The sequence below is a fragment of the Nycticebus coucang genome, chromosome 20 (genome assembly GCF_027406575.1).
Source record: "Nycticebus coucang isolate mNycCou1 chromosome 20, mNycCou1.pri, whole genome shotgun sequence".
Lineage (NCBI taxonomy): Eukaryota > Metazoa > Chordata > Mammalia > Primates > Lorisidae > Nycticebus > Nycticebus coucang.
The window spans coordinates 60,306,897-60,333,467 of record NC_069799.1 but is presented as its reverse complement, the minus strand read 5'-3'; the positions used below and the strand labels follow the sequence as shown (position 1 = coordinate 60,333,467).

Below are 26,571 nucleotides of genomic sequence, written 5' to 3'. Positions count from 1 at the left end.
CATACTGCGTTTAGGGGGTCAGTCTGCAGCTGACTACAGGGAACTGATTAAGGGCAAACACTGTATCTTGTTAATCTTTGTAACCCAACTGAGTGTTCTGTGGGAATATTGGTTGTAGGAACGAGGAAGGAGGATATCTTGGGCTCGTATGTATAACATTCTTAGGACTTTGGGATACAGCCACACAGTTGGCTGGAATAAAGGATGACAGACCAGGGAAGAAGGCAGACAGACATTCCTGCCCCACCCCCTTCTCCCTATACTGGCAAAGTGAAAGGTAAATCATGGGATAAAATCATTTAGAAAACTCAGACAAATCGAGAATCTCAAATATCTCTACACTGCTGCAATCGTCCATGTCCAATTTCTTTTGACTTCTTTTCTAACCCTTTCTTTCATGTCTCTGTCTCCACTAGCTGCTTCTTTCTCTCCCATTGTTTCTTTAAAAAAGTGTCAATTTTGATTTTCCAGCTTTCCTTTCTACGTCCCTTGATTCTCAGTCCCAGATTCTCTCGGTCCACCCTGTGGCTAATTTGTCCTTTCTGTGTGAGAACCTCGGTTGGGTTTGAAGGCTTCCAGCAGAGAGGTGGATGAATACTCATGGCGGGAAACCGAGCTCCACAGCTATAACCAGTTTCTTAGACAGTCGATTACGCTCCTTGGAGGTCTCGCTACTCTGTTCGCTCAAAGCCGGGCTGTTAAGGCCTGGGATCGCCCAGGAATCCCTCCCCGGCGAGGGGCGTGGCTTCTCCGCAAGGGCTGCTGCCTGGGATTGGTTCCGAGGGACCGGCCCCTCGGCCAATGAGGCGCGGGGGCGTCGTCGGGGGCGGGGCTCCGCCCTTGCTCGTGGGGCGTTCGGGACCTCCCGGCCCCGGCTACTAGACTCTGAGGATCTCTCCAGGCCCGCGGGCCGGTCTAGACATGGCCTCGGCCTGGGTGGCAGCCGCACGACGCGGTCTCGGCCGTGCTCTCGGTCTCCTCTTCCGGCGCGGCTACCATACCGAGCGCGGCGTCTACGGCTACCGGCCAAGGAAGCCCGAGGGCCAGGAGCCCGGGGTCCTGGCGGGCCCCCCAGGTGGGAACGGAGCTCCGGCGGCGCGGCGGGGGCTGGGACGCGGGCTTCTCCGGGCCTGGCGTGCAGTGGGGGGCTGCTGCGGCCGGCCCCGGCCTGTGAGTGCGCGGCGGTGGGAAGGAAGAGGCGAGCTGGGCAGAGCCAGGCGGGCGAGGGCGTTGTCAGCGTGGGGGTCACCCCGCTTCCAGTCTCTGGGGCTGGGGTTCCTTGGTTCCATGCCTGCCTGGTCTCCCGTCTTACTAGTTCAGACCTGGTTTTGAAATCCCTGCCTATTACATTCTTTGGTTGTGAACATGTGGGAACTCAGCTGGTTGTGGAGACCGGGCGGTGGGAAGAGTTACATGAGAGCTCCCAGCTCCTTGAGTTAACCCAAGGATACATTTTCGGGGCTATGTGTGAGACTTCAGCGTGAGAGGCGTGGTGGCCAAGACTTTGCAGCAGGCAGTTCGTTCGCTATCTTGGACTGGTGTGTCGTGTTCATTATGCATTTGTCTCCTCGACCTAGCTAGCCTGTTATTTTAATTTCAGGGTTTACAACTCCTGTTAAACTTAGAACCATACTGCTGGTGGTTTTACTGGATGAGCAGTCGCAAATACCAGTTTTTGGAACCGTTGTATGCTCCAGAGACATGTTGGTTATGCTCTAAAATTACTGTATCTTTATTCACCCTCAGAGAGTAGAAGATGAATGCAGATTTGATTATTAGAGGAAAATCGTTTGGCATCCTTGATTCAGCTATTAGGTTAACGTTGAAGATCCCTTCATCATCTAAGCACCTGACCTTTGAGTTTTGAATCTTGCATCACACACTGAGACCTGCATACCTTGCTCTTCACCTCCGGGGGCATTGGAGTAAACCTCGTTTCTGTCCCTCTTGAATGTTTAGGGAAGGTATTTTGGCCAACTAGATTGTTAATTCCTTGAATTAGGTAAGACTATTGATACTTTATTTCACTTTGCAGATTGAGTGTCCAGAATTTTATATGTCAATTGTTCTTAAATGTGCAAAGTGATTTAAATGTTTAAAATGCCAGTTTCCAGGCTGCCTTCCCTACCTTTCCTCACAGATTCTAATTCAGTGATCTGAGATGAGGTTCAGGAATGTGCATTTTTATCAGGCACCCTACATCATTCTCCAGCGGGAGGTCCATGGCTTGACCTTGTTCCATAAGGGATGTATGTATGTGCAGGACAAATTTGACAGTCTTTTCTTTATTTGAGATCATTCAGGTGTGTGCTTAGTCCACAATTATTGTGATCTTGTTTGAGGTTTTTCCTCAAACGGAGTCTCAATTTGGTTCCTGTTAACAGCCTTGCAGTTTAGAACTAAACCTTGCTTTGGAAAAGCCTGGGCCGGTGGTTCTCACCTGCAAGACTGTATGAGAATCATCTTGGGAGCTTTGGGCTGGTTTGATTTTATACGTGGCCTCCTCCTTCCTCTTCCCTCATTACCAAATTGTTTGCCACTCTCTCACTAGCAATGAACTCATTCTATTGTGAGGTGCTTGGGGAAATCTGAATATTCAGTATGGAGTTAGAACTTCAGGCCAAGGGTACAGTCTTGTGTGGTAAAGGGAAGAGTAAAGTCAATACTGGGAAAGAGTTGTTTGTGGCACAGTTGGAGGATGTGGCATAAAGAATTTTATTGCTGGGCGGCGCCTGTGGCTCATAGGAGTAGGGCGCCGGCCCCATATGCCGGAGGTGATGGGTTCAAACCCAGCCCTGGCCAAAAACCGCAAAAAAAGAAAAAATTTTATTGCTAAGACTAAAAACTTAATTTTCATATTTACTTTTTTTTTTTTTTTGCACTTATTGACCGGGTCTAGGCTTGAGGGCTAGGCTTGAACCCGCCACCTCCGGCATATGGGGCCAGTGCCCTACTCCTTTGAGCCACAGGCACTGCCCTCATATTTACTTTTTAAAGTACTTTGAATCAAACTTAAGGACAAGTGGGCCATTTTGTAACAAGATTACCATTGCATGTAGATCTGTGACCGTTTTTTCTTTCTGTTCTGTTTCAGAAAATTATTTTTGTACTAACTTTTCTTGTACAGAGAGAATTATTTTTGTACTAACTCTTCTTTGTACTAACTCTCCCTACTAGGCGCTGTAGGAGAAAGGAGAGGTGCATAGATCACTTCTAGTCACTTGCCATTGGCCAGAACTTGGTCAGGTGTCTATATACACCTGCAAGGGAAAGCATAGTCTTTATTTAGTGAGGCCAGGTACTGGCTGAAAATTAATTTGAGAGAGAAGAGGAAATAGATATTGGAATACAATGAAATCTCAGTTATACTCTATCTTTTTGGCCACCCAAGTATCTTAAGCTTTTCTTTTCATATGTAGAATGTATTCTTTCTGCTCCACTCAATTCTTGGATCCTGCTTAAAGTCCATTACCTCTGGAAAATGTGCCCTTCCCTCTAACATGTCTGGCTGTTGCTTCTCATGGTCTATCCATGCCATAGGTATAACATTCAATATACAAAGGAAACTGTTGCCTGAAAAGGAAAGATGAGGAATCTATTGGTCATTGGTTTAAAACTGTTACCAAATCCTGTTGGGAATGATGAAAGTTCCTTCTTATGTCTGTGTAGTAACTTCACTAGTTTATTTGGCCTGCTAACTCTGCCTCTGTCCATCTCCTGGCTTTGCCTTGCGGGTTTTTCCTTATCTTATTTTCTGTGGCATTATCTGGAGAGTACAGCCTCTTCTCAGGAGCTTCCTTTACTGATTTCTTCCACAGCCTCCTTCATTTTTATTTACTTATTTTTTTAGAGAAGCAGTCTTGCTATGTTACTGAAGCTGGTCTTGAACTAGCCTCAAGTCATCCTCTTGCCTCAGCTTCCTAAGTAACTGGGACAGCAGGTGTGAGCCACTATGCTCAGCTCTACAGCCTACTTTTACAGCCTATTCTGATAAAATTTGGAGCTTGAGGCCTGGCATTGTGACTTCATGCCTGTAATCCTAGCACTCTGGGAAGCTGAGGCAGGTGGATTGCTTGAGCTCAGGAGTTTGACACCAGCCTGAGCAAAAGCAATACCCTGTTTCTACTAAAAATAGAAAAACTGAGGCAGGAGGATTGCTTGAGCCCGAGTTGGAGGCTGGAGGTTGCTGTGAGCTATGATGCCATGACACTTTACCCAGGGCGACAGCTTGAGACTCTGTCTCCAAAAAAAAAAGATTTGGAGCTTGAAAGTTACTTTAGTGGGTCATTAATTACAGATTATTTTTCTGGCCAAAGATGGGATTTCTTTGGCAGTGCAATTCTCTTTAAAAATTCATATGTCTGTAGTCTTTTTGTTTCTGATTATTCTATAAGCAAGTTGCCACAGTCAAAAATCTTATGTAGAAAAAGTTTTTAAGCCTGAAAACTCTAGTCTTTTATTTTCTGCTTCCATACCCTGGCTATTTAGCTCTCTAAATTTAATGGTGTTTACTTTGAGACTATCTGAAATACAGTAGAACCTCCATAGCTGACCACCTCCCTACACTGACCACCTCTTTAAGTTGACCTAATTTTCATGGACTGGACATGCACCACATGTACTTATCAGTATACTAGGTCTAGTTCTTTATGGTGACCACCTCCGTATGTTGACCAGTTTGTTATAGTCCCTTGGGTGGTCAGTTTATAGAGGTGCTACTGTGAAGGCAATGCCCTTTATCTGATCTTTTTTTTTTTTTTTGAGACAGTCTCAAGCTGTCACCCTGGGTAGAGTGCCAGTGCCATGGCGTCATAGCTCACAGCAACCTCAGACTCTTGGGCTCAAGTGATCTTCCTGCCTCAGCCTCCCAAGTAGTTGGGACTATACATACCTGCCACCACACCTGGCTAGTCTTTCTATTTTTGGTAGAGACGGGGTCTTGCTCTTGCTCAGGCTGGTCTTGAACTCCTGAGCTCAAGCAATCCACCCACCTTAGTCTCCCCAAGTGTTAGGATTACAGGCGTGAGCCACCACGCCTGGCCTTTTATTTGATCTGTAAGGCTAAGATGACTCCTCTTGTCTAACTAGAAGTAAGTAATTGAAAATCGAAGGGCCTCTTCAGAACTACCTCTTCTGCCAGGTGCAGTGGCTCACGCCTGTAATGCCAGCACTTGGGAGGCTGAGGTGGGTAGATTGCCTGAGCTCTCAGGTTCCAGACCAGCCTGAGCCAGACTGAGACCTCGTCTCTAAAAATAGTGGGGCATTGTGGTGGGCACCTGTAGTCCCAGCTACGTGGGAGGCTGAGGCAAGAGAATCACTTAAGCCCAGGAGTTTGAGGTTGTGAGCTATGATGCCACAGCACTGTACCAAAGATGAGAAAGTGAGATTCTGTCTCAAAAAAAAAACAAAAAAACAACAAAAAACAAAAACAAAACCAAGAACTACCTCTTTTATTTGCTTCTTTTTGAACCTTACCACGCTCTGCATTCCAGCCCCTGAGGCCACAGGCAGTGTCTCTAGTTGGCAGAACTAACTGTCCTTCATCTCTACCTGCTGATAAGATAGCTTTAATTTGACCTTATCTTTCTCCTAGGGCTTTCCTGAAAGTGACAAGAAACAAAGGGAGGCCGAGGTGAGGGGATTGCCTGAGCTGAGGAGTTGGAGATCAGCCTGGGCAAGAGTGAGACCCTGATCTCTATTAAGAATAGAAAGACTTGGGCGGTGCCTGTGGCTAAGTGAGTACGGTGCCGGCCCCAAACACCGAGGATGGTGGGTTCGAACCCGGCCCTGGCCAAACTGCAACAAAAAATAGCCGGGCGTTGTGGCGGGTGCCTATAGACCCAGCTACTTGGGAGGCTGAGGCAAGAGGATTGTCTAAGCCTGAGAGTTGGAGGTTGCTATGACCTGTGATGCCATGGCACTCTACCGAGGGTGACATAGTGAGACTCTTGTCTTAAGAAAAAAAAAAAAAGAAGAAGAATAGAAAGACTAGTCAGTTGTTGCGGGAGGCACCTGTAGTCCCAGTTACTCAGGAGGCTGGGGCAAGAGGATCACTTGAGCCCCAAAATTTGAGGTTGCCCCAGCACTTTACCCCGGGCAATAGAGTGAGACTGTGTTATGGGTTCTGTGGACATATAGTCTGCCTTCAGGATATCACAGGTGACAGTTTTACGAAATGTTTTGTCCTATTGTATAGTATAACACTGTCCATCAGCCTTCCAGTGTGAAACATGTGTCCTTGGCACCCATTACCTGACTGCTAAGCCATTTATATGTATTTTTAGGCTCTAATAGGGTAGCAACCTCCCTCTCTGATACCAAATTTTGTATTAGACTAGATAAGTTCTGGTGCTGTGGCAGAGACCTGAAATTACAATGGCTTAAATAAGATAAGCAGGTCTAAGCCGATGTAACAACTTTGCTCTGCCAAGTCACAGGGGTTCAAATTTCCTCTACATTGTTCCTTTACCATCTGTGGGTGTTGTTGTCAACGGTGGTCCAAGATGGCTCACCACTATGTCCACGTCTGGCCAGCAGGAGGGAAGAAAGGGGAAGGGAAGAAGACATCCCTTCCCTATGAGAACATGGCCCAGAAGTTGCATGTATCACTCTGCTACCTTCTCACGGGGCAGAACCAGCTCCTTGGAAAGCTGAGAAGTGGTTATTTATTCTGGATAGCCATATACTCAACTATCTATTACAATGAAATAGGGAAAGGATCAAATATGTATACCATAGAATATGGATCAAATATGTATACCATAGAATACAATTCAGCCATAAAAAAAGATGGAGACTTTATATCTTTTATTTTTACCTGGATGGAGTTGGAACACATTCTTAGTAAAGTATCTCAAGAATGGGGAAAAAAGTATCCAATGTACTCAGTACTATTATGAAACTAATGTATAAACACTTAAACACTCATATGAATGATAAAAGACAAATATAGGGGCGGCGCCTGTGGCTCAGTCGGTAAGGCGCCGGCCCCATATACCGAGGCTGGCCGGTTCAAACCCGGCCCCAGCCAAACTGCAACCAAAAAATAGCCGGGCGTTGTGGCGGGCGCCTGTAGTCCCAGCTACTCGGGAGGCTGAGGCAAGAGAATCGCTTAAGCCCAGGAGTTGGAGGTTGCTGTGAGCTTGTGAGGCCACGGCACTCTACCGAGGGCCATAAAGTGAAACTCTGTCTCTACAAAAAAAAAAAAAAGACAAATATAGTCTAGCAAGGGGTGGGGTGAGGTTGGAGAGGAAAGGGGTGAAGATGGGGTGAGGGGAAGGGGGAGGGCGATTGGTGGGAGGAGGGAGGGCATCTGGCAGGATCTCACCTAATGTGCCCAATGCAAGGTACATTTCAAAATAACTAAGAGTGAATTTTAAATGTCTTACCGCAAAAAACAAGTATGTGAGGTGATGGCAATTTTAATCAGTTTGATTTAAGCATTCCACATTGTATATCAAATCATAACATTGAACCCCATAAATGTACACAGTTATGATTTTAATTAAAAATTAATTTAAAAGAAGAAATAGAGAAGAATGGAAGTTTGGAATTACAACAGTCTCTTCTACAGAGGTATTATAAAAATCTAGGGTGAACAATCCACCTGCAACTTTTACCTCATACTCATAAAATCTCTAACACCGTATTTCTCAAAGCCTTGCTTCCTTTATTTTTCACTATCTAGGCTCCTAGACAGACCTTAATTCTGGTGCTACAAAAAAATTTTCATTCCAGGGTTCCTAACCTGGGCCCATGAATTACTATGCAAGGGTTTCCAAGGGTCTCTGTACTTTGCACACCTCCGTGTATGTGTGTGTGTGCTCCTAGGCAGATGCCCTTAGCTTACATTATATTCGCAAAAGTATCGTGACTTCAGGAAGGTAAATCTGCTAGCCTATAACTGTGTTATAATGGATGGCCTAGTTCCTTTCCAGCTTAGTCAAATCTTTCTAAACTATTGGCTTCATTTAGTTGGGTTTTTTTCCCTTTTTTTGAGACAGAGTCTCAGTATGTCGCCCTTGGTAGAGTGCTATGGCATGACAGTTCACAGCAACCTCCAACTCTTGGGCTTAAGCAATTCTCTTGCCTCAGCCTCCCAGGTAGCTGGGTCTATAGGCTCCCACCACAACACCTGGCTGTTTTTGATTGCAGTTGTCATTGTTTAGCAGGCCTGGGCTGGGCTTGAACCCGCCACCTTCGGTGTATGTGGGTGGCTCCCTACTCATTGAGCTACAGGCACTGAGCCAGTTTTTTTTTTTTTAAACTCAGACCTCCAAAGGCTCTACTTTGCATCTCAGAATAAAATGAAAAATTTTTCAATTGATATTCAATACCTTCATGTTTATTGACCCATTCTGGCTTCTTTTTTTCTTCTCTCTGACATCAGTTTTCCACTTTTCCAACCTTTTCCTAAAGCTCTTCTCCCTCATTCTAGCCCTTTCCGCTTCTTACCCATTCCCTGTGGCCTGGCTCCATTCTCCAGACATCCTAATCTGAGCTTCCTTACTACCCAGTATTGGGACCCCTTCCACTCTTTCCAGTGGTTCTCAACTTTCCTAATGCTGTGACCTTTTAATATAGTTCCTCATGTTGTGGTGACTCCCAACCATAAAATTATTTTTGTTGCTACTTCATAACTGTAATTTTGCTGCTGTTATGAATTGTAATGTAAGTATCTGATATGCAGGATGTGTTTTCTGATGGTCTTAGGGGTCTCGACCCACAGATTGAGAACCGCTGCAAGGCCTTTTTCTATTTGTGGTCAGTTTTGTGTAGAGATCTTTTTCTCAGTTAGATTGAGATCATGGTTGGTAGAGATATTGTTTTATGTTCCCCTCTCTTATAGAACTAAATATTTGTTAAATGATTTATTCCTACTACAAAATGTAAATAATGTTCTATATATGCAATTGATTGGTAACATTTAGTTCGTTTGAATTTGCATATATAATTGTATCATTCAAATACCAAGAAATGAAGCCCTTTATATATTGGATAATACACTATTACCATGTTTTAGAAAAAGTAACAACTTTTTTTTGGGGGGGGTGATGATGACAGTTGAGACTCTTTGGGTCTTTCCTTAAAGTCCTTTGTAAGTGTTGCTTATGGTCATTTCCGCTAACTAGAACAGGAGGCTGAGGAGGCCAAGGACATGGTTGGAATGCCCTCAGTGTTTTTCATGGTGTCTCCCAGGTGGCCCACGGTACCATCTGGTTGAGAGGAATAATTGAGTTAGTATGATGGATGATGTCCATAACTTTTAGGTATTGGCAAAGTGAATCAAAGGACTAACCCTGCTGGAACAGGCCACATGGCATTTCCCACATAAAAGATGACACAGTGAGATAGGAGGAGGTACAGACAGAGCCTCACCACTCCTCTGCCCTTCACAAGACTTCTGTTTTTATTTTATTTATTTATTTTATTTTATTTATTTATTTTGCCTGGGGCTGTTTGAACCCGCCACCTCCGGTATATGGGTCCCGGTATATGGGTCCCGTGCCCTACTTCTTTGAGTCACAGGTGCGGCGGCCCCAGGACTTCTGTTTTTAAATGTTTATCTTGGCTAAAATCAACGACCGCATTATTCACTGATGTTTCCCTTGTATTAAGGCTTTCAAGAGATACTGAATTTGCTTCTAGTAACCTTTCAGATGGCAAAGTACCACCAGTTAAAATTTGACCCGTGATGAGTGTTTTTTTGTAGCTAGCTATTAGTAACAACTTGTCCTTTAACCTCTGTAAACTTCAATTTCCGAGGAAACTTGAATTTATTTATCAGTAATCCCAGTTTAAAATGGAGATGGGTTTAGAAGTAGTGTTTCAAGGGTACAAATTTTGTCATAGAGTTTTTGGGACCTCCATTATAAAAAATGACAGAATTTAGAGACCATCAGGAGATGGGGCCACAGGATCCCAGACAGCATTAGTGGTTACTAGCTTTCTCACCAAGCTTTGGTGGTTGAAGCAAGCTTATAGAGTTCTTGCATGTTGGGAATAACAGAAGCTTTTAATGGAGTCATAGGAAAATCTGAATACATTAGAGATTTTTGAAAACATAGATAATTCTGGAGGACAAATGCAAACTGAAGAAGGCTAAAGACATTAGTTCTTGCACTTAAAAAAAAAAGGGTCTTGGGCGGTGCCTGTGGCTCAAAGAGTAGGGCGCCGGTCCCATATGCCAGAGGTGGCAGGTTCAAACCCAGCCCTGGCCAAAAAAAAAAAAAAAAAGGGTCTTAATGATGTCTAGTTCTCTCATCTCTTTTGCTATAGACTCAGGACTTTTCAATATTTGTTGGGCATAACAAATGAAATGCTGTACTGAAGTCAAACACGTGAGTGTAAGTGCCAGCCTCATTAACTGCCTGTGTCACCTTTTTGCCAGTCACTTACCTCTTTTGGGTCTCAGTTAATCCTCATGCAGATAAGGACACCTATTTCAGGGCAGCCCCTGTGGCTCAAAGGAGTAGGGCGCCAGCCCCATATACTAGAAGTGGTGGGTTCAAACACAGCCCCAGTCAAAAATTGCAAAAAAAAAAAAAAAAAAGGACACCTATTTCAGAGTTTTTGCAGGATTAAATATGATGTGCATGAAAAAAAACATAGTTGGCCAGAGCATGGTGGCTCACACTTATAATTACAGCACTCTGGGAGGCCAAGGTGAGCATCATGTGAGCTCAGGAGTTCAATCAAAACCAGTCTGAACAAGAGCAAGATCCCATCTTTACTAAAAAATAGAAAAACTAACAGGACATGGGGGCGGGCACCTGTGGGCGGGTCCCAGCTACTTGGGAGGCTTATGCAAGGGGATCACTTGAGCCCAAGAGCTTAAGGTTGCTGTGAGCTATGATGCCACTGCACTCTACCCAGGGCAACAGAGTGAGAGTCTGTCTCCAAAAAAAAAAAAAATTCTAACATAGTGTGCAGCAAAAGTTAGTATTCAATAAATAGTCACTATCATTTTTATCTCAATCTGTGTCCCTTTCTTACTTGTATATATATACATTGGCAATGAATTAAGAAAGGATTAGAAAAAAGCCAAAAGAACCAGAACAAGCTTTCTATTTAAAGTTCACAGTCTTTTTGCAAGCAAAAATGTTTGGCAAAATAAATGTACTTTACAAAGCTATTGTGTTTGAGATGGGAGTTGTGTTTGAGGTAGAATGTTATATAAAATGAATCCAGTTGCATGGCCTACGTCTGAGTTTATCGTACAGAATATTGTATTTTGGTACAAAGTTGTTTGACTTTTAATGTGGTTATACATGAAATTCCTAAGGTAAAGTTAGAGGTTACTATCTCATTTTAACAGGGTTCTAAGGGACTCAAATTATGAGATTCCCTTTCTTGGAAGTCTAAAGTTTTTATAGATGCTCGGTGCTCCCACTTGCTTTAAGCTTATGCTGCCTCAAATGAAAATAGAACTCTGGATTTGGTCTAGATTATTTTGGGGGGAGGCTGCTTATGATCAGATGATGAAAAATAACTACATTAACTTTTAATGTAAGTACTAAGTTTAGTTTAAGTTACTTGGCAGTGTACTGCATGCTGGCAAATATGAGCATTTTTCTTCCAGAAAACAAAACACCATTCTGTGCCCCCCAAAATTTGCTTACAGCAGAGATAAAGTAATTGACATAGATATCCCTATCATAATTAAAACAAATTCTTTTTGTATTAGCTAAGGTTCTTTTGGTTATAAGCAACAGAAACCAACTCTAGCTATTTTAAAAGGCAGAAGGGACTTTATTTAAAAGATAGAAGGGCCAGGCGTGGTGGCTCAAACTTGTAATCCTAGCACCCTGAGAGGCTGAGGTGGGTGGATCACCTGAGGTCAGGGATTCAAGAACAACTTGAGCAAGACTGAGACCCTCTTCTCTACTAAAAGTCGAAAAATTAGCTAGGCATTGTGGTGGGTGCCTGGACCAGCTACTCAGGATGCTGAGCCAAGAGGATTACTCAAGCCCAGGAGTTTGAGGTTGCTGTGAGCTAAGATGATGTCATGGCACTCTACCCAGGATGATACTCTGACTCCAAAAAAAAAGATACAGGGGTCTCTGCTGGAATTGAAGGATGTGTCCAGCTGCCCTGACTCGGGAGGGGAGTAGATCAGAGCTCCCTCAGAGAATGTTGGCAGAAGGTGAACCTGCAGGGCTGGGCAAAACCTGAGTTGTTTGGGCAGTAATACATAAAGGTATTTGTTTTTCTCCTCTAGTCATCCTTTGACTTCTGCAATAGGATGTTTTATTTTTTTTACCAGTACATGTATTTTTTAATTAACTTACCGAGCTTGAACCCGCCACCCCCAGTATATGGGGCCGGCGCCCTACTCCTTGAGCCACAGGCACCACCCAATAATAGGATTTTTTAATGACGAATATATGCGTTTTGTTGCTGCGCTCTCATTCTTTTAAATCTTTTAATTTCATCCCTTGTTTTAAAAGTAATACAGCAGGAGCACTTTTATCTCGTCTAATGCATCTGAAACTGGAACTTGATCAGTTAATTTAACAAAAGTCATTAAATCAAGGAGTATCATAAAGAAATGAGAGATGGCTCGGCACCTTTGGCTCAAGCGGCTAAGGTGCCAGCTACCTACACCTGAGCTGGTGGGTTCAAATCCAGCCCAAGCCCGCCAAACAACAATGACGGCTGCACCCAAAAAATAGCCAGGCATTGTGGCGGGCGCCTGTAATCCCAGCAACTTGGGAGGTGGAGGCAGGAGAATCGCTTGAGCCCAGGAGTTGGAGGTTGCTGTGAGCTGTGATGCCATAACACTCTACCCAGGGTGACAGCTTGAGGTTCTGTCTCAAAAAAAAAAAAAAAAAAAAAAATATATATATATATATATAAAATAAAAATAAAAAAAGAAATGAGAGATGCTTTAAATATTTTAACTTAAATATGTATTTATTTTTGTTTATGTATATGTACGTCTTTAAAATGAAGACAACTTACTAAGGCAATCTGACAATAAAATCTCTCTAGATTTTTCTGATTTCTCATCAAATAATTTACTTTTTCCTACAGGTACAGGCTTGGGGACAAGTATTACTGATTCTTACAAGCATACTGTCAACTATATGGAGAGGACAGGTGCATCAAAAGCTTTTAGAGTCCATTGGGTGGCAAGTCAGGCTAATAGCATCAATTTAAAGAGCTCTACTATACATGTTTACTGCAAAAAACTTTATACATGTACTTTATACATGTTCACTGCAGAAAACACAATAAGCAAAAAAGAACAAATCAGGAATTTCTATGTAGGATTATCCCGTAAGTTTTCGATATGTTTTCTTTTTTGAAAGGTTTTTTTGGTTTGTTTGTTTGTTTTGAGACTGAGTCTCATTTTGTCGCCCTGGGGTTGAGTGCCATGATGTTGTAGCTCACAGCAACCTCAAACTCTTGTGCTCAAGACATCCTCTTGCCTCAGCCTCCTGAATAGCTTGGACTACAGGCTCCAGCCACAACACTCAGTTAGCTTTTTTTAAAAATTGAGACAGAGTCTCACTTTGTCAGCCTTGGCAGAGTGCTGTGGCATCATAGCTCACAGCAACCTCAAACTCTTGGGCTCAAGCGATTCTCTTGCCTCCGCCTCCCTAGTAGCTGGGATTACAGGTACCCGCCACAATGCCTGGCTATTTTTTATTTTATTTTTTTTGTGTAGCAGGCCTGGGCTGGATTTGAACCCACCAGCCCTGGAGCATGAGGCCAGTGCCCTAACCACTGAGCTATAGGTGCCCAACCCCAGCTATCTTTTCTTAGCGACATGGTCTCGCTCTTGCTCAGGCTAGTCTCAAATTCTTGAGCTCAAGCAATCCATCTGCTTCACCTTCCCAGAGTGCTGGGATTACAGGCATGAGCCACTGTGCCCAACCTTTTTTGAAAGTGTTTTATTTTTTTTGGAGATAGAGTTTCATTTTGTCACCCTCGTTAGAGTGCTGTGACGTCACAGCTCACAGCAACCTCCACCTCTTGGGCTTAGGCGATTCTCTTGCCTCAGCCTCCCAAGTAGCTAGGACTACAGGCGCCTGCCACAATGCCTGGCCATTTTTTATTACAGTTTGGCTGGGGCCAGGGCTGGCGCCCTACCCACTGAGCCACAGGCACTGCCCTTTTGAAAGTGTTTTTAAAAGAAGATTTAATCATAGAGACATGATCTTGACATATTGTCCAGGCTTGTCTTGAACTCCTGGCCTCAAGGGATCTTCCTGATGTGGTCTTCCAAAACACTGGGATTGCAGGTGTGGGCTACTGGGCCTGGCCTATTTCTTCAGATGCATGAGGTACATATACACACATACATATGAAGTGTATATATATACATACATACATATATATATATACACTTCATATGTATGTGTATATACTTAATACAATTAAAATATTTTAATATTCTGCTATACATAATACATGATAAATATATACTATATTCTACACATATAAATACACATTTTAACAAAATGTAGGCTCGTGTGTAGTGTCTTAGAGTTACTCTAAGTCTAGACACTTCATTTTCTTCTACAGTGTTAGTGTAATGGCTGTTGGCAAGTGGAGCTTCGTTTAACAACACTGTTGCTTGTCCCTCAGGGGACTGGATTTATAAAGCCTTGGAAGACTAATGACGGGAAATGTCCGTGAAGAATGAGGCATCGACTGTGTCCTCAGGATCGGAGAGTGGGGTGTGGGTCCGGTCACATTCTGCATACCCTGGGGAAAGCCGTATTCCAGGGAAGGCCAGGAGGTAGGACCGGTCAGGGAAAAGGATGAGAATATCAGGAGGTTTGTTCAGCATGAAACTGTGCTGGAGGGCGAGGGAAAGGAGCCAGAGGCACAGAGGAAGGGAGATAAGAAGACTGGTGTCTTCTTTTTTGTTTTCTTTTTTTTTTTTGTAGAGACAGAGTCTCACTGTACCGCCCTCGGGTAGAGTGCCGTGGCGTCACACGGCTCACAGCAACCTCTTAACTCTTCGGCTTACGCGATTCTCTTGCCTCAGCTTCCCGAGCAGCTGGGACTACAGGCGCCTGCCACAACGCCTGGCTATTTTTCTGTTGCACTTTGGCCGGGGCTGGGTTTGAACCCGCCACCCTCGGCATGTGGGGCCAGCGCCCTACTCACTGAGCCACAGGCGCCGCCCTTCTTTTTTGTTTTCATAGCTCACTGTAACCTCAAACTCCTGGACTCAAGTGGTCCTCTTGCCTCAGCCTCCCCAGTATCTGAGACTACAGGTGCATGGCACCACGCCTGGTTAATTAAAAAACTTTTTTCACAGAGGTTGAGTCTTTCTATGTTGCTCAGGCAGATCATTCCTGTCCTCAAGTGACTCCCTGCCCACATCACCCTCCCAAAGCTCTGGGATTACAGGCATGAGCCACCTTACCCAGCCTAAGAGGAAAATTTCAGCAGGGCTTCTAGATTGCCATGTTAATGGGATGGCCCTGTGGGTTTGCTATTGTTCTTATCCCACTAAAGGTGTAGTTTAGTAGAGGTGATATGGACGCTGTGGAAATCAGTCAGATTGCTCAGGGAGACGATAGATTGAGAAGGCAGTCCGGACAGAGCTGGACAGTGCCAACGTTTTAGAGCTGGGTAAAAAGAGAAAGGGCCCCCTAAAAGCGACTGTGATTGAGTAGCCAGTGAATTAGGTAGAAAACCAGAGTCTCAAAGACTAGAGTGCTCAGGAAAGAATATGCTTTTAAAAGAAGAAAGTTGCCAACTGGAGCAATGCTTTGGATATAGTCTATCTGGATGTTTGCCATGAATGTAAAGGTTTCCTACCTCATAGACAGTGATTGAGAACTTGAATTAAGGTTCAGAATAGAAACCTTAGCAGTTTACACAACTAACCTCTATGTTGAAATCAGTTCATTTGGTGGTATGGTTTTTTTTTTAATTTATTTATTTTTATTGTTAAATCATAGCTGTGTACATTAAGATGCACCGTAGATGTGGCCCCACCTATTACCCTCCCTCCACCAAAACCTCCCCCCTCCCTTCCCCTTCCTTGGCCCTTTCGTCATAGTCTTGTGCTATAGTTGGGTTATAGCCTTCATGTGAAAGCTGTAATTTAGCTTCATAGTAGAGCTGAGTACATTGGATACTTTTTCTTCCATTCCTGAGATACTTTGCTAAGAAGAATGTGTTCCAGCTCCATCCATGTAAACATGAAAGAGGTAAAGTCTCCATCTTTCTTTAAGGCTGCATAAATATTCCATGGTATACATGTACCACAATTTGCTGGTCCATTGGTGGTATGGTTTAATTCATTTGTTTGACATATTATGGATCCACCTGACAATAGCATTGGTGCAAATACTCCCTAGACATGGTCAGTTCATCGCTGTTCTTTCCCCGGTCGGCCTGTGACAAGTCTAGAGGGGTACTGTGGCAGTACATAGAATACAAGCCCAAGTGCACACATGTGGTCCTGAAATCATTCCACGATGACACTTGTGCGTAAAATGGATGTTTTCAGTTTCAGAGTAAGCTAGTAATTTTCTTAGGGTTCTGAAAAGATTAAAATTAAATTTAAAAATGTGTGCCTGCTGATCGTTACAAGTTTGTGATTAGTTTGTGTAAGAATACCTTGCTGGACTGAAGTTTTGAGTGTGGGCATGAAGGATTTTTAAAATTTTAGAAGGCCTCATATGGAAAAGGAAAGAAAAGCAGCTTTTGGCTCAATATAAAATAGTCTAAAATAGAACTGGGTCCATTGAAAGATGATCACTCCCCTTTTTTATTTTATTTTATTTATTTATTTATTTATTGAGACAGAGTCTCATTATGTCACCCTCAGTAGAGTGCCATGGTGTCACAGCTCACAGCAACCTGAAACTCTTGGGCTTAAGTGATTCTCTTGCCTCTGTCTCCCAAGTAGCTGGGACTACAGGCGCCTGCCACAATCTTGGCTATTTTTTTTGTTGTTGTTTTTGCTGGAATTGCCACTGTTGTTAGCAGACCTGGGCTGGGCTCAAACCTGCTAGCCTCAGTGTATGTGGCTGGCTCCCTACTCACTGAGTTACCGGCGCCGAGCCGATCACTCCCCTTTAAGGGATCACTCATCTAGGGTTTCATAAAGGTTTGTTTTTTTCAGTATGTGACAAGATAACTTATCAGGCCTTTTCCTAGTCTAAGATTTTATGAAATAACTGTGTACTTGGGTTTGTTTGTTTGTTGTTGTTTTTTTTGAGACAGAGTCTTACTTTGTTGCCCTCGGTAGAGTGCTGTGGCATCATAGCTGTACTTGGGATGTTTAAGAAATAAGGAAATGTAACACTGATTTTATAGTTCTCTCTATGTCTGTTTTCTTTTTATTATTATTATTTTTTATTAAATCATAACTTTGTACATTGATGCATTTATGGGGTTCAGGGTACTGCTTCGATATACAATGTGAAATGCTTACATCGAACTAAGTAACACATCCATCACAATTATACTCATTTCTTTCTTTTTTTTTTTTTTTGTAGAGACAGAGTCTCACTTTATGGCCCTCGGTAGAGTGCCGTGGCCTCACACAGCTCACAGCAACCTCCAACTCCTGGGCTTAAGCGATTCTCCTGCCTCAGCCTCCCGAGTAGCTGGGACTACAGGCGCCCGCCACAACGTCCGGCTATTTTTTGGTTGCAGTTTGGCCGCGGCTGGGTTTGAACCCACCACCCTCGGTATATGGGGCCGGTGCCCTACCGACTGAGCCACAGGTGGCGCCCTTATACTCATTTCTTTCAGTTTTTTTTTGGCCGGGGCTGGGTTTGAACCCGCCACCTTTGGCATATGGGACCGGCGCTGTACCACTTTGAGCCACAGGCGCTGCCCCATATACTCATTTCTTAATAGTTTTGAAATGTACCATTGCATCAGGCACATTAGGTGAGGTCCCCCCAAATACCTTCCGCCCTCCTATATGCCTCCCTTCTCCTCCACTTCCTCCCCACCCTTCTGCTTTCTGGACTAAGCCTATGTCTGTTTTTATGTAAAATATAAGATACAAACATATCTCAAGAAACTAGGAGAAAAGGAAGACTCCAGTTATCCATAATCTGAACTTTCTATCTTCAGGTTGGGGTGTTTCCTTCTGATATTTATATGCGTAATTATTTTTTGCAAATGTACACTCATAGTTGTATTTCCTATCTTTTTCCACTACCAACTTTAGGTATTGAGATAAATTTAAGGCAATAAATGTGTTTACCTAGATGTGGATAGTCTTTATCTTGAAAACTGCCCATGGATGTAGTAGGTGGGAGCCATTTAAACTGCTTAAGGCTGCAACTGCTTCTTTAAAAAGCTGATTTCTGTGGCTCAGAGCCTGTACCTCAGTGGCTAGGGTGCCAGCCACGTACCCGGGGGCTGGCGGGTTCAAACCTGGCCAGAGTCTGCCAAACAACAATGGCAACTACAACAAAAAAATAGCCGGGTGTTGTAGTGGGTGCATATAGTCCCAGCTATGTGGGAGGCTGAGGCAAGAAAATCACTTAAACCCAAGAGTTTGAGGTTGCTGTGAGCTGTCACGCTGCGGCACTCTACTGAGGGCGATATAGTAAGACTCTGTCTCAAAAAAAAAAAAAAGCTAGGGCGGCGCCTGTGGCTCAGTGAGTAGGGCGCCGGCCCCGTATGCCGAGGGTGGTGGGTTCAAACCCAGCCCCGGCCAAACTGCAACAAAAAAATAGCCGGGTGCTGTGGCGGGCACCTGTAGTCCCAGCTACTCGGGAGGCTGAGGCAAGAGAATCACTTAAGCCCAGGAGCTGGAGGTTGCTGTGAGCTGTGTGATGCCACGGCACTCTACCAAGGGGCATAAAGTGAGACTCTGTCTCTACAAAAAAAAAAAAAAAAAAAGCTGATTTCTGTGGTTTGTGGGCATTTCCTAAACTGTTTGTATTGTTTTATTTCCCTCTGATTTAGTTGATCACGGCCTTGCCAGATTGGTGACAGTATATTGTGAGCACGGTCATAAAGCTGCCAAAATCAACCCCCTGTTTGCTGGACAAGCCCTGCTGGACAGTGTCCCTGAAATCCAAGCCCTGGTGCAGACGCTGCAGGGACCTTTCAATACCGCAGGTATGGCTCATCTTCCCCAGGCAGGAGCAGGGAGCTGCCTAAAGGAGGTGGGGTTCCTTTCTTGTTCTTTGTTTTTTATTATTAATTAATTTATTTATTTTGACTGAAGAAATACCAAGTATGACGATTAAGTTCATGAACTTGTCCTGGAAAAATTGCTACATACCTCTTTGCTGAATGTCATTATGGTCACCTTTGAGGTACACCCCTTGGGTAGCTATGCACCAACACCAGCACCTAGTCCACCCTTCAGAGGAATTCTGGAACTCTTTTTGTGGTATGGCTATTAAAACTAGCATCACATTACCCTTAATAACCTGAAGACATCAAAATGTCTTCCTTTCAATATTTCCTTTATCTTAGGGTAAACAAAAAAGTCATTAGGGGGCAGTGCCTGTGGCTCAGTGAGTAGGGTGCCAACCCCATATACCGAGGGTGGTGGGTTCGAACCCTGCCCCAGCCAAACTGCAACAAAAAACATAGCCGGGTGTTGTGGCGGGCACCTGTAGTCCCAGCTACTTGGGAGGATAAGGCAAGAGAATTGCTTAAGCCCAAGAGTTTGAGGTTGCTGTGAGCTGTGAAGCCAAGCACTCTACTGAGGGTGACAAAGTGAGACTCTGTCTCTAAAAAAAAAAAAAAAAGTCATTAGGACCAGATCATGTGAGCAGGGAGGGTGTACCAATGCAGTTATTTGTTTACTGGCTAAAAACTGCCTCACAGATAGTGCCATGTGAATTGGTGCATTATGGTGATGCAAGAGTCATGAGTACTGGCCACGATTTTCAGTTAAGATTTTCCTGAGGTTTTTTTTCTTTTTTTTATAAAGATTTTCCTGTTTTTATATCGTGTTCACTTGGTCTGCTATGCTTTTCACAGTCAGCTGATAATTGTGATGTACAATTAGTTGAATTTTTGCAATGCTTTCGTCAGTTCTGCTTGGTATTGGCCGCCCTGACCTCTCTTCATCAGCACTGCTTTTTCTCTTCTCAGAAAAACATTCAATCCCTGTATATATATTGCTATTTTCTTCATGGCATCGTTCCCATAAACTTGGACTAACACATCCCTGATTTCTCTCCCTATTGCCAAGATTAACGAGAAATTTACAAATGTTTCTTTGTTACTCTAGTTCAAGCTTGGACATTCTTGCCACAGCACCCAAAAACAATAACGAGTGCCACATAGCAAGACACTGCCACTCGGTGATGTGAGCACTACTGTGAGACACGGATATACCAAGGTTATGAAACCTTATCAAGTTGTTTCTATAGTGCATCAACATAAGTGCACAGTGGCCAGTTTGCAAACTTAATTGTCACACCTCATAATACCTTTTAAAGCCCTGACAATCAATTTTAGCAACTTTTACTTCATAAAGGACTGAAAGCTAATGCAAGCCATTCAACAACTGAAAATAATTTTGGCTAATGTGCTAAGCATGCCGCTGCTCTGTTTTTACACGCTGCAGTTATTTAGCTGCATAGAATCTTCCTTCATTATCTCTACATACTGTGGCTTTTGAAATGGAAGAACTCATGGCTTGTCATTTCTAGTGTAAAAATCAAATGAGTTGAGTCCTATTTCTCTCCATTTTCTCTTTTCTTTCTTTCTATTTTTTTTTTGTAGAGACAGAGTTTCACTTTATCGCCCTTGGTAGAGTGCTGTGGCGTCACACAGCTCACAGCAACCTCCAACTCCTGGGCTTAGGCGATTCTCCTGCCTCAGCCTCCCGAGTAGCTGGGACTACAGGCGCCCGCCACAACGCCCGGCTATTTTTTTGTTGTTGTTGCAGTTTGGCCGGGGCTGGGTTTGAACCCGCCACCCTCGGTATATGGGGCCGGCGCCCTGCTCACTGAGCCACAGGCGCCGCCCTCTCTTTTCTTTCTTTTATTTATTCTTAATTCTTATTTATTTTTTTAGAGACAGAGTCTCACTTTGTTGCCCTTGGTAGAGTGCTGTGGGGTCACAGCTCACAGCAACCTCCAGCTCTTGGGCTTAGGCAATTCTCTTGCCTCAGCCTCCGGAGTAGCTGGGTCTATAGTCACCCGCCACAACGCCTGACTATTCTTTTGTTGCAGTTTGGCCTGGTCCGGGTTCTAACCTGCCACCTTCAGTATATGGGGCTGGTGCCCTACTCACTGAGCCACAGGCGCTGCCTTCTTTCATTTATTTTTTTAAACCACAGTCTGTAATCAAGACATACCCTCTTAGTGGTGGATCAAAAGAAAAAAAAAAAGACACGCTCTCTCTATGTATCCTTTCCATACAACTGAGAATGTTAATCAAGGTCTTAGATCTTAGGCGAAGAAATACTTCGTCCACCGTAGCTCAGTGAGTACAGCGCCAGCCACATACACCAAGGTTGGTGGGTTCGAGCCCAGCCCAGGTCTGCTAAACCACAATGATAACTGCAACTGAAAAATAGCCGGGCATTGTGGTGGGCACCTATAGTCCCAGCTACTTGGGAGGCTGAGGCAAGAGGATTGCTTAAGCCCAAGAGTTGGAAGTTGCTGTGAGCTATGAGCCATGGCACTCTACCCAGGGCGACAGCTTGAGACTCTGTCTCAAAAATAAATAAATAAATAAAATAAAAAATAAATAAAATTTGTCCATTGAAAATTATTAATATTAATCCATGATTAGGCCAGGCACAGTGGCTCCTGCGTGTAATCCCAGCACTCTGGGTGGCCAAGGTAGGTGGATGGCTGAAGCTCGGGAGTTTGACAATAGCCTGAGCAAGAGTGAGACTCTGTCTCTATTCAAAATAGAAAACCTACCTAGGCATTATGGTGGGCACTCTTGGCTACCTGGGAGGCTGAGGCAGGAGGATCGCTTGAGCCCAAGAGTTTGAGGTTGCTGTGAGCTATGATGATGCCACGTGGCACTCTACCCAGGGTGACAGAGTGAAACTCTGTCTCCAAAAAAATAACGATAAATAAATAAATAAATAATCCATGTTTAAACTCACATTGAGACCAACTGTTTAATAATGGACATTATTGACAAGACTTAAAGATTTTGGGAAATATTTCAGATAAAGATGTGATTTATAGCTGTAAAGCAGATGAAAGGTAAGTTTTAATTTTTATTTTGAAATTACTGTAGAATCAAAACTTAGCCTAAAGCAACAGGGCTCTGTCTGTGTGAAGAAAGTTTTTTTTTCCTTCTCCTAGTTTACTACTTCTTGCCCTTTGATCATATTTTTAGTTGTGCCTTTAGAAACATCTAGATAAGCATTAATTATGACCCACGTTATTGAGAACAAAGTGCTCTGAATTGAGGTAATTATTTTGGCATGTTCCAGAATGAGTTTGCTGCAGGGTTGATTGTTCTTCAGAATGATCCCTTTAATTCCATTTCATAGGATTATTGAACATGGGGAAAGAGGAGGCCTCTCTTGAGGAAGTACTGACCTATCTCAATGAAATCTACTGCGGGCAGATCTCCATTGAAACTGCCCAACTTCAGAGCCAGGAGGAGAAAGACTGGTTTGCCAAGAGGTTTGAAGAATTGAAAAAGGAGACATTTTCTACAGAGGAACGAAAATATCTCTCCAAGCTAATGCTAGAATCTCAGGTACAAAAGCTGCCTCTATCATCAGTGGCATACATCAGCTTATTTCCTATGAAGATGTATAAGTATTAAAGAGATGGAATTAAGCCATAACTCCGAATTTATTCCTCCCTCTCCATTGCCTCGGCACAACAGACAATAGCACACACAACACTTTATTCTAAATAAAAAAAAAAAAAAAAGATTGCCAAGCAATCAAGCCATTGGTTTTCCTCCGAGTCAAAATACTTACGTATTTGTCTGCTCATTCTTTCTCTTAAGGTCTTATTTCTTAGGCTGGATATGATGGCTCAGACCTGTAGTCCTAGCACTCTGGGAGGCCAAGGTGGGAGGATCCCTGGAGCTCAGGAGTTCTATATCAGCCTGAGCAAGAGCAAGACCCGGTCTCTACTGAAAATAGAAAAACTAACCTGGCATCATGGTGGGTACCTATAGTCCCAGCTACACAGGAGGCGGAGGCAGGAAGATCCCTTGATCCATGGAGTTCAAGATTGCTGTAAGCTAGGCTGATACAATAGCACTCTAACCTGGGGCAACAGAATGAGACTGCAAAAAAAAAAAAATCTTATTTCTTAAGAACTTACCTGAAACAATCGAAAGATTATACATGAGAGAGGCTCTTTTTTTTTTTTTGGCCGGGGTTGGGTTTGAACCCGCCACCTCCGGCATATGGGGGCGCTTTACTCCTTTGAGCCATAGGCGCCACCCCGAGAGAGGCTCTTGATACAAAAAAAAATTTTTTTGGCAACAGAGTCTCAATCTGTTTCCCAGGCTGGAGTGCAGTGGAGTCCTCATAACTCACAGTAACCTGGAATGTCTGGGCTCAAAGTGATCCTCCTACCTCAGCCTCCCAAGTAGCTGGGACTATAGGTAACCACCACCAGGACTGGCTAATTTTTCTATTTTTTTTTTTAGAGACAAGGGTCTCATTCTTGCTTGGGCTGGTCTTGAACTCCTGGCCTTAAGCAGTCTTCCTGCCTGGGTCTCCCAGTGTTTTAGGATTACAGGTGTTGAGCTACTATGCCTGGCCTTGATCCAAATTAATGGAACTGAATCTCCATCAGAGCTATGATCAGGACTCAGGCACGTCAAGATGACCAGAAACCTGTTCCTAACAGTTTGGATGGTTGGACAATTTGCAGCCCTGATGGAATAGCACTGTAGAGGCCCCCGATCAAACTGAGGCAGTGGGAGAGGCCTCTCATGTAGAAAAACACACATTCTGGATCAGCACCTGTAGCTCAGCGGCTAGGGCGCCAGCCACATACACTGGAGCTGGCGAGTTCGAACCTAGCCTGGGCCGCCTGCCAAACAACAACGACAATTACAACAACAACAAAAAAATAGCTGGGTGTTGTGGCAGGTGCCTACATAGTGCTAGCTGCTTGGGAGTTTTAGGCAAGAGAATTGCTTAAGCCCAAGAGTTTGAGGTTGCTGTGAGCTGTGATGTCACAGCACTCTACTGAAAGTGACATAGTGAGACTCTGTCTCAAACAAAACAAAAATAACACCTGTTCTAAGGGATTCCCTTGGGGCAACTTCTTCCACCCCTCAGCTTGTTCTCTCTGCAGCCCCTCCTGCAGTCTGAGGTCTCTAGAGAGAACTTTCCTGCCATGTTCTGTGTTACTCACATGTCTGTGGGATGTGCAGAAAGGGACACAGTTGTGGCCGTAGGAGCGGTGTGGGGTCTTCTCTCCCACACGTCTGCCTTTCCCTGGAGTAGCTGGCTACCTTCCTACAGCTCACATATCTGATGTCACGTTCCATAGGAATTTGACCACTTTTTGGCCACCAAGTTCGCCACAGTGAAGCGATACGGAGGTGAAGGGGCTGAAAGCATGATGGGCTTTTTCCACGAGCTGCTGAAGATGTCAGCCTACGCTGGGATCACCGATGTCATCATTGGGATGCCCCACAGAGGGAGGCTGAATCTGTTGACAGGCCTTCTGCAGTTCCCTCCAGAGGTAGGTTTGCTTTCTGTGTTTGTCGCCAGTGCTACATAATTGACTGTGACAGAATCATTTTAGAAAACCAACGAAGCATTCAGGTAGTTGATATAGGAGATTGCTTAACTGATAGAACTTAATCAGGCAGAATTGGTATTCAGGTTGATTTATATATATATATTTGTTGCTTAAGTGATCCTCCTGCTTTAGCTTCCCAAGTAGTTGGGACCACAGGCATGCACCACCATGCCTGACTAATTTGTTTTTTTTTTTTTGCAGTTTTTGGCTGGGGCCGGGTTTGAACCCGCCACCACCCATATGCGGGGCCAGCGCCCTACTCCTTGAGCCACAGGTACTACCCTAATTTTGTTATTTTTGTAGAGCAGTGTTTCTTTTCTTTTCTTTTTTTTTTTTTTTTTGAGACAGTTTTATTCTGTCATCCTTGGTAGAGTGCCAGCGTCACAGCTCATAGCAACATCAAACTCTTAGGCTTAAGCAATCCTCTTGCCTCAGCCTTTGCAGTAGCTGGGACTACAGGTGCCTGCCACAGCACCTATTTTTTCCTTTTTTTAGTAGAAATTGGAGTCTTGAAAAAAAAGCTACTTCATTCTGTTTAAAAATAAAATAAAATAAAGAAAGAAATGGAGACTTGCTGTTGCTCAGGCTGGTCTCAAACTCCTGAGCTCAGGCAGTCTACCTGCCTTGGCCTCCCACAGTGCTATAGGGACTATAGGCATGAGCCCTGTGCCCAGAATGAAAGGATTGACCTGTGGAGGCATATACTTAAATACATGCAGGAATTCTTAGACTGAACATTGCATTCCTAACATCTCCCAGGCCAAAAAATACTCCAAGATGCAGAAATGACCGTGAATTATTATGCTTGTGAGAAACACACATGTGCCTCCGCTGTCTGTTCCTGTTTGGGGACAAGTCAGTAAGAAGCAGTTGCAAACTGGAGAAACTTTCGGTTCATTCCTTCAAACAATGTGGGCAATTTAGATGTTTTTGGGAAATAACTCAGTTCAAGACCAAGCTTTGTTATTTACTGGCTGAGGGCCTTTAACCATTTACCTAACTTCTTTTTTTGGTTTGTTTGTTTAAATTCTGTTTGTTTTCAAAATGGCAAATAACATGTATCACCCAGAAGAGTACAAAAATGGCATGCAGAAGATAACGTTTTGAGGAATCTTTTGAAAGTTAGACGGGTAGATCTGACTTGAGTTAAGCAGTGTACTTCACTCCTGTCCAAATGGGATGACAGCCTATCCTGTTACTTTCCTCTCTACCTCTTATGACATTAATGCCAAGTTCTCTTTGGAAAGTACAATCTAACCGGTGGATCTTTACAGTGTTTCATGACCACCCTGTTTGTCTTACCTTAAAGCAGTTACAAGCCTGTGCCTATCTTTAAATACCACTTAGTTGTAATAGTTATGAAAGCGTTGGTGTGGAGGTTCTTTTATTGTATGATTTAAACTAATCACGTCTTCTTCCCTGGTCTCCACTGTGGTAAGAGACATTTTTTCCTTGTGTGTTTTTTCATCATAGCTAATGTTCCGTAAAATGCAAGGCTTAAGTGAGTTTCCAGAGACTCTCTCAGTGACCGGAGATGTCCTGTCTCACCTGACCTCCTCTGTGGACCTGGACTTCGGTGCACACCATCCCGTCCACGTGACAATGCTGCCTAATCCGTCGCATCTGGAAGCTGTCAACCCAGTGGCCGTGGGGAAAACTCGTGGCAGGCAACAGTCGCGACAAGATGGGGACTACTCTCCAGACAGCTCAGCTCGGCCCGGGGACAAAGTCATTTGTTTACAGGTACTTGGGGCTTTAGGAAGTAAGGTCAGAGGTTGGGAAAATGACAGAAAGAACATCTGGGTTTGTAGGACTAAGAGGAGATTATAGATGTTCAAGGGCAAACTGAGATGACCTTTTGTGAAAAGAAGATTCTGGGCTCATTTTAAAAATTAATGGCAGATACAAGGTT

The 26,571-nt window shown here is 43.8% G+C and overlaps 1 protein-coding gene across 3 annotated transcripts in view; it reads left to right on the top strand.

Moving 5' to 3' along the window:
* The first annotated feature begins 831 nt into the window (after positions 1 to 831).
* DHTKD1 (dehydrogenase E1 and transketolase domain containing 1) overlaps positions 832 to 26,571 on the top strand; it is a 64,052-nt gene continuing 38,312 nt past the window's right edge. For all 3 annotated transcript variants that reach the window (XR_008376269.1, XR_008376270.1, XM_053573020.1), the window contains exons 1-5: positions 832 to 1,075; positions 18,907 to 19,062; positions 22,427 to 22,638; positions 24,405 to 24,599; positions 26,133 to 26,402. Coding sequence is in view for 1 of the 3 variants with exons in the window: in XM_053573020.1 (XP_053428995.1) it covers positions 922 to 1,075; positions 18,907 to 19,062; positions 22,427 to 22,638; positions 24,405 to 24,599; positions 26,133 to 26,402 (987 nt within the window). In the remaining 2 variants the exon portion in view is untranslated. The remainder of the gene's footprint in view (positions 1,076 to 18,906; positions 19,063 to 22,426; positions 22,639 to 24,404; positions 24,600 to 26,132; positions 26,403 to 26,571) is intronic.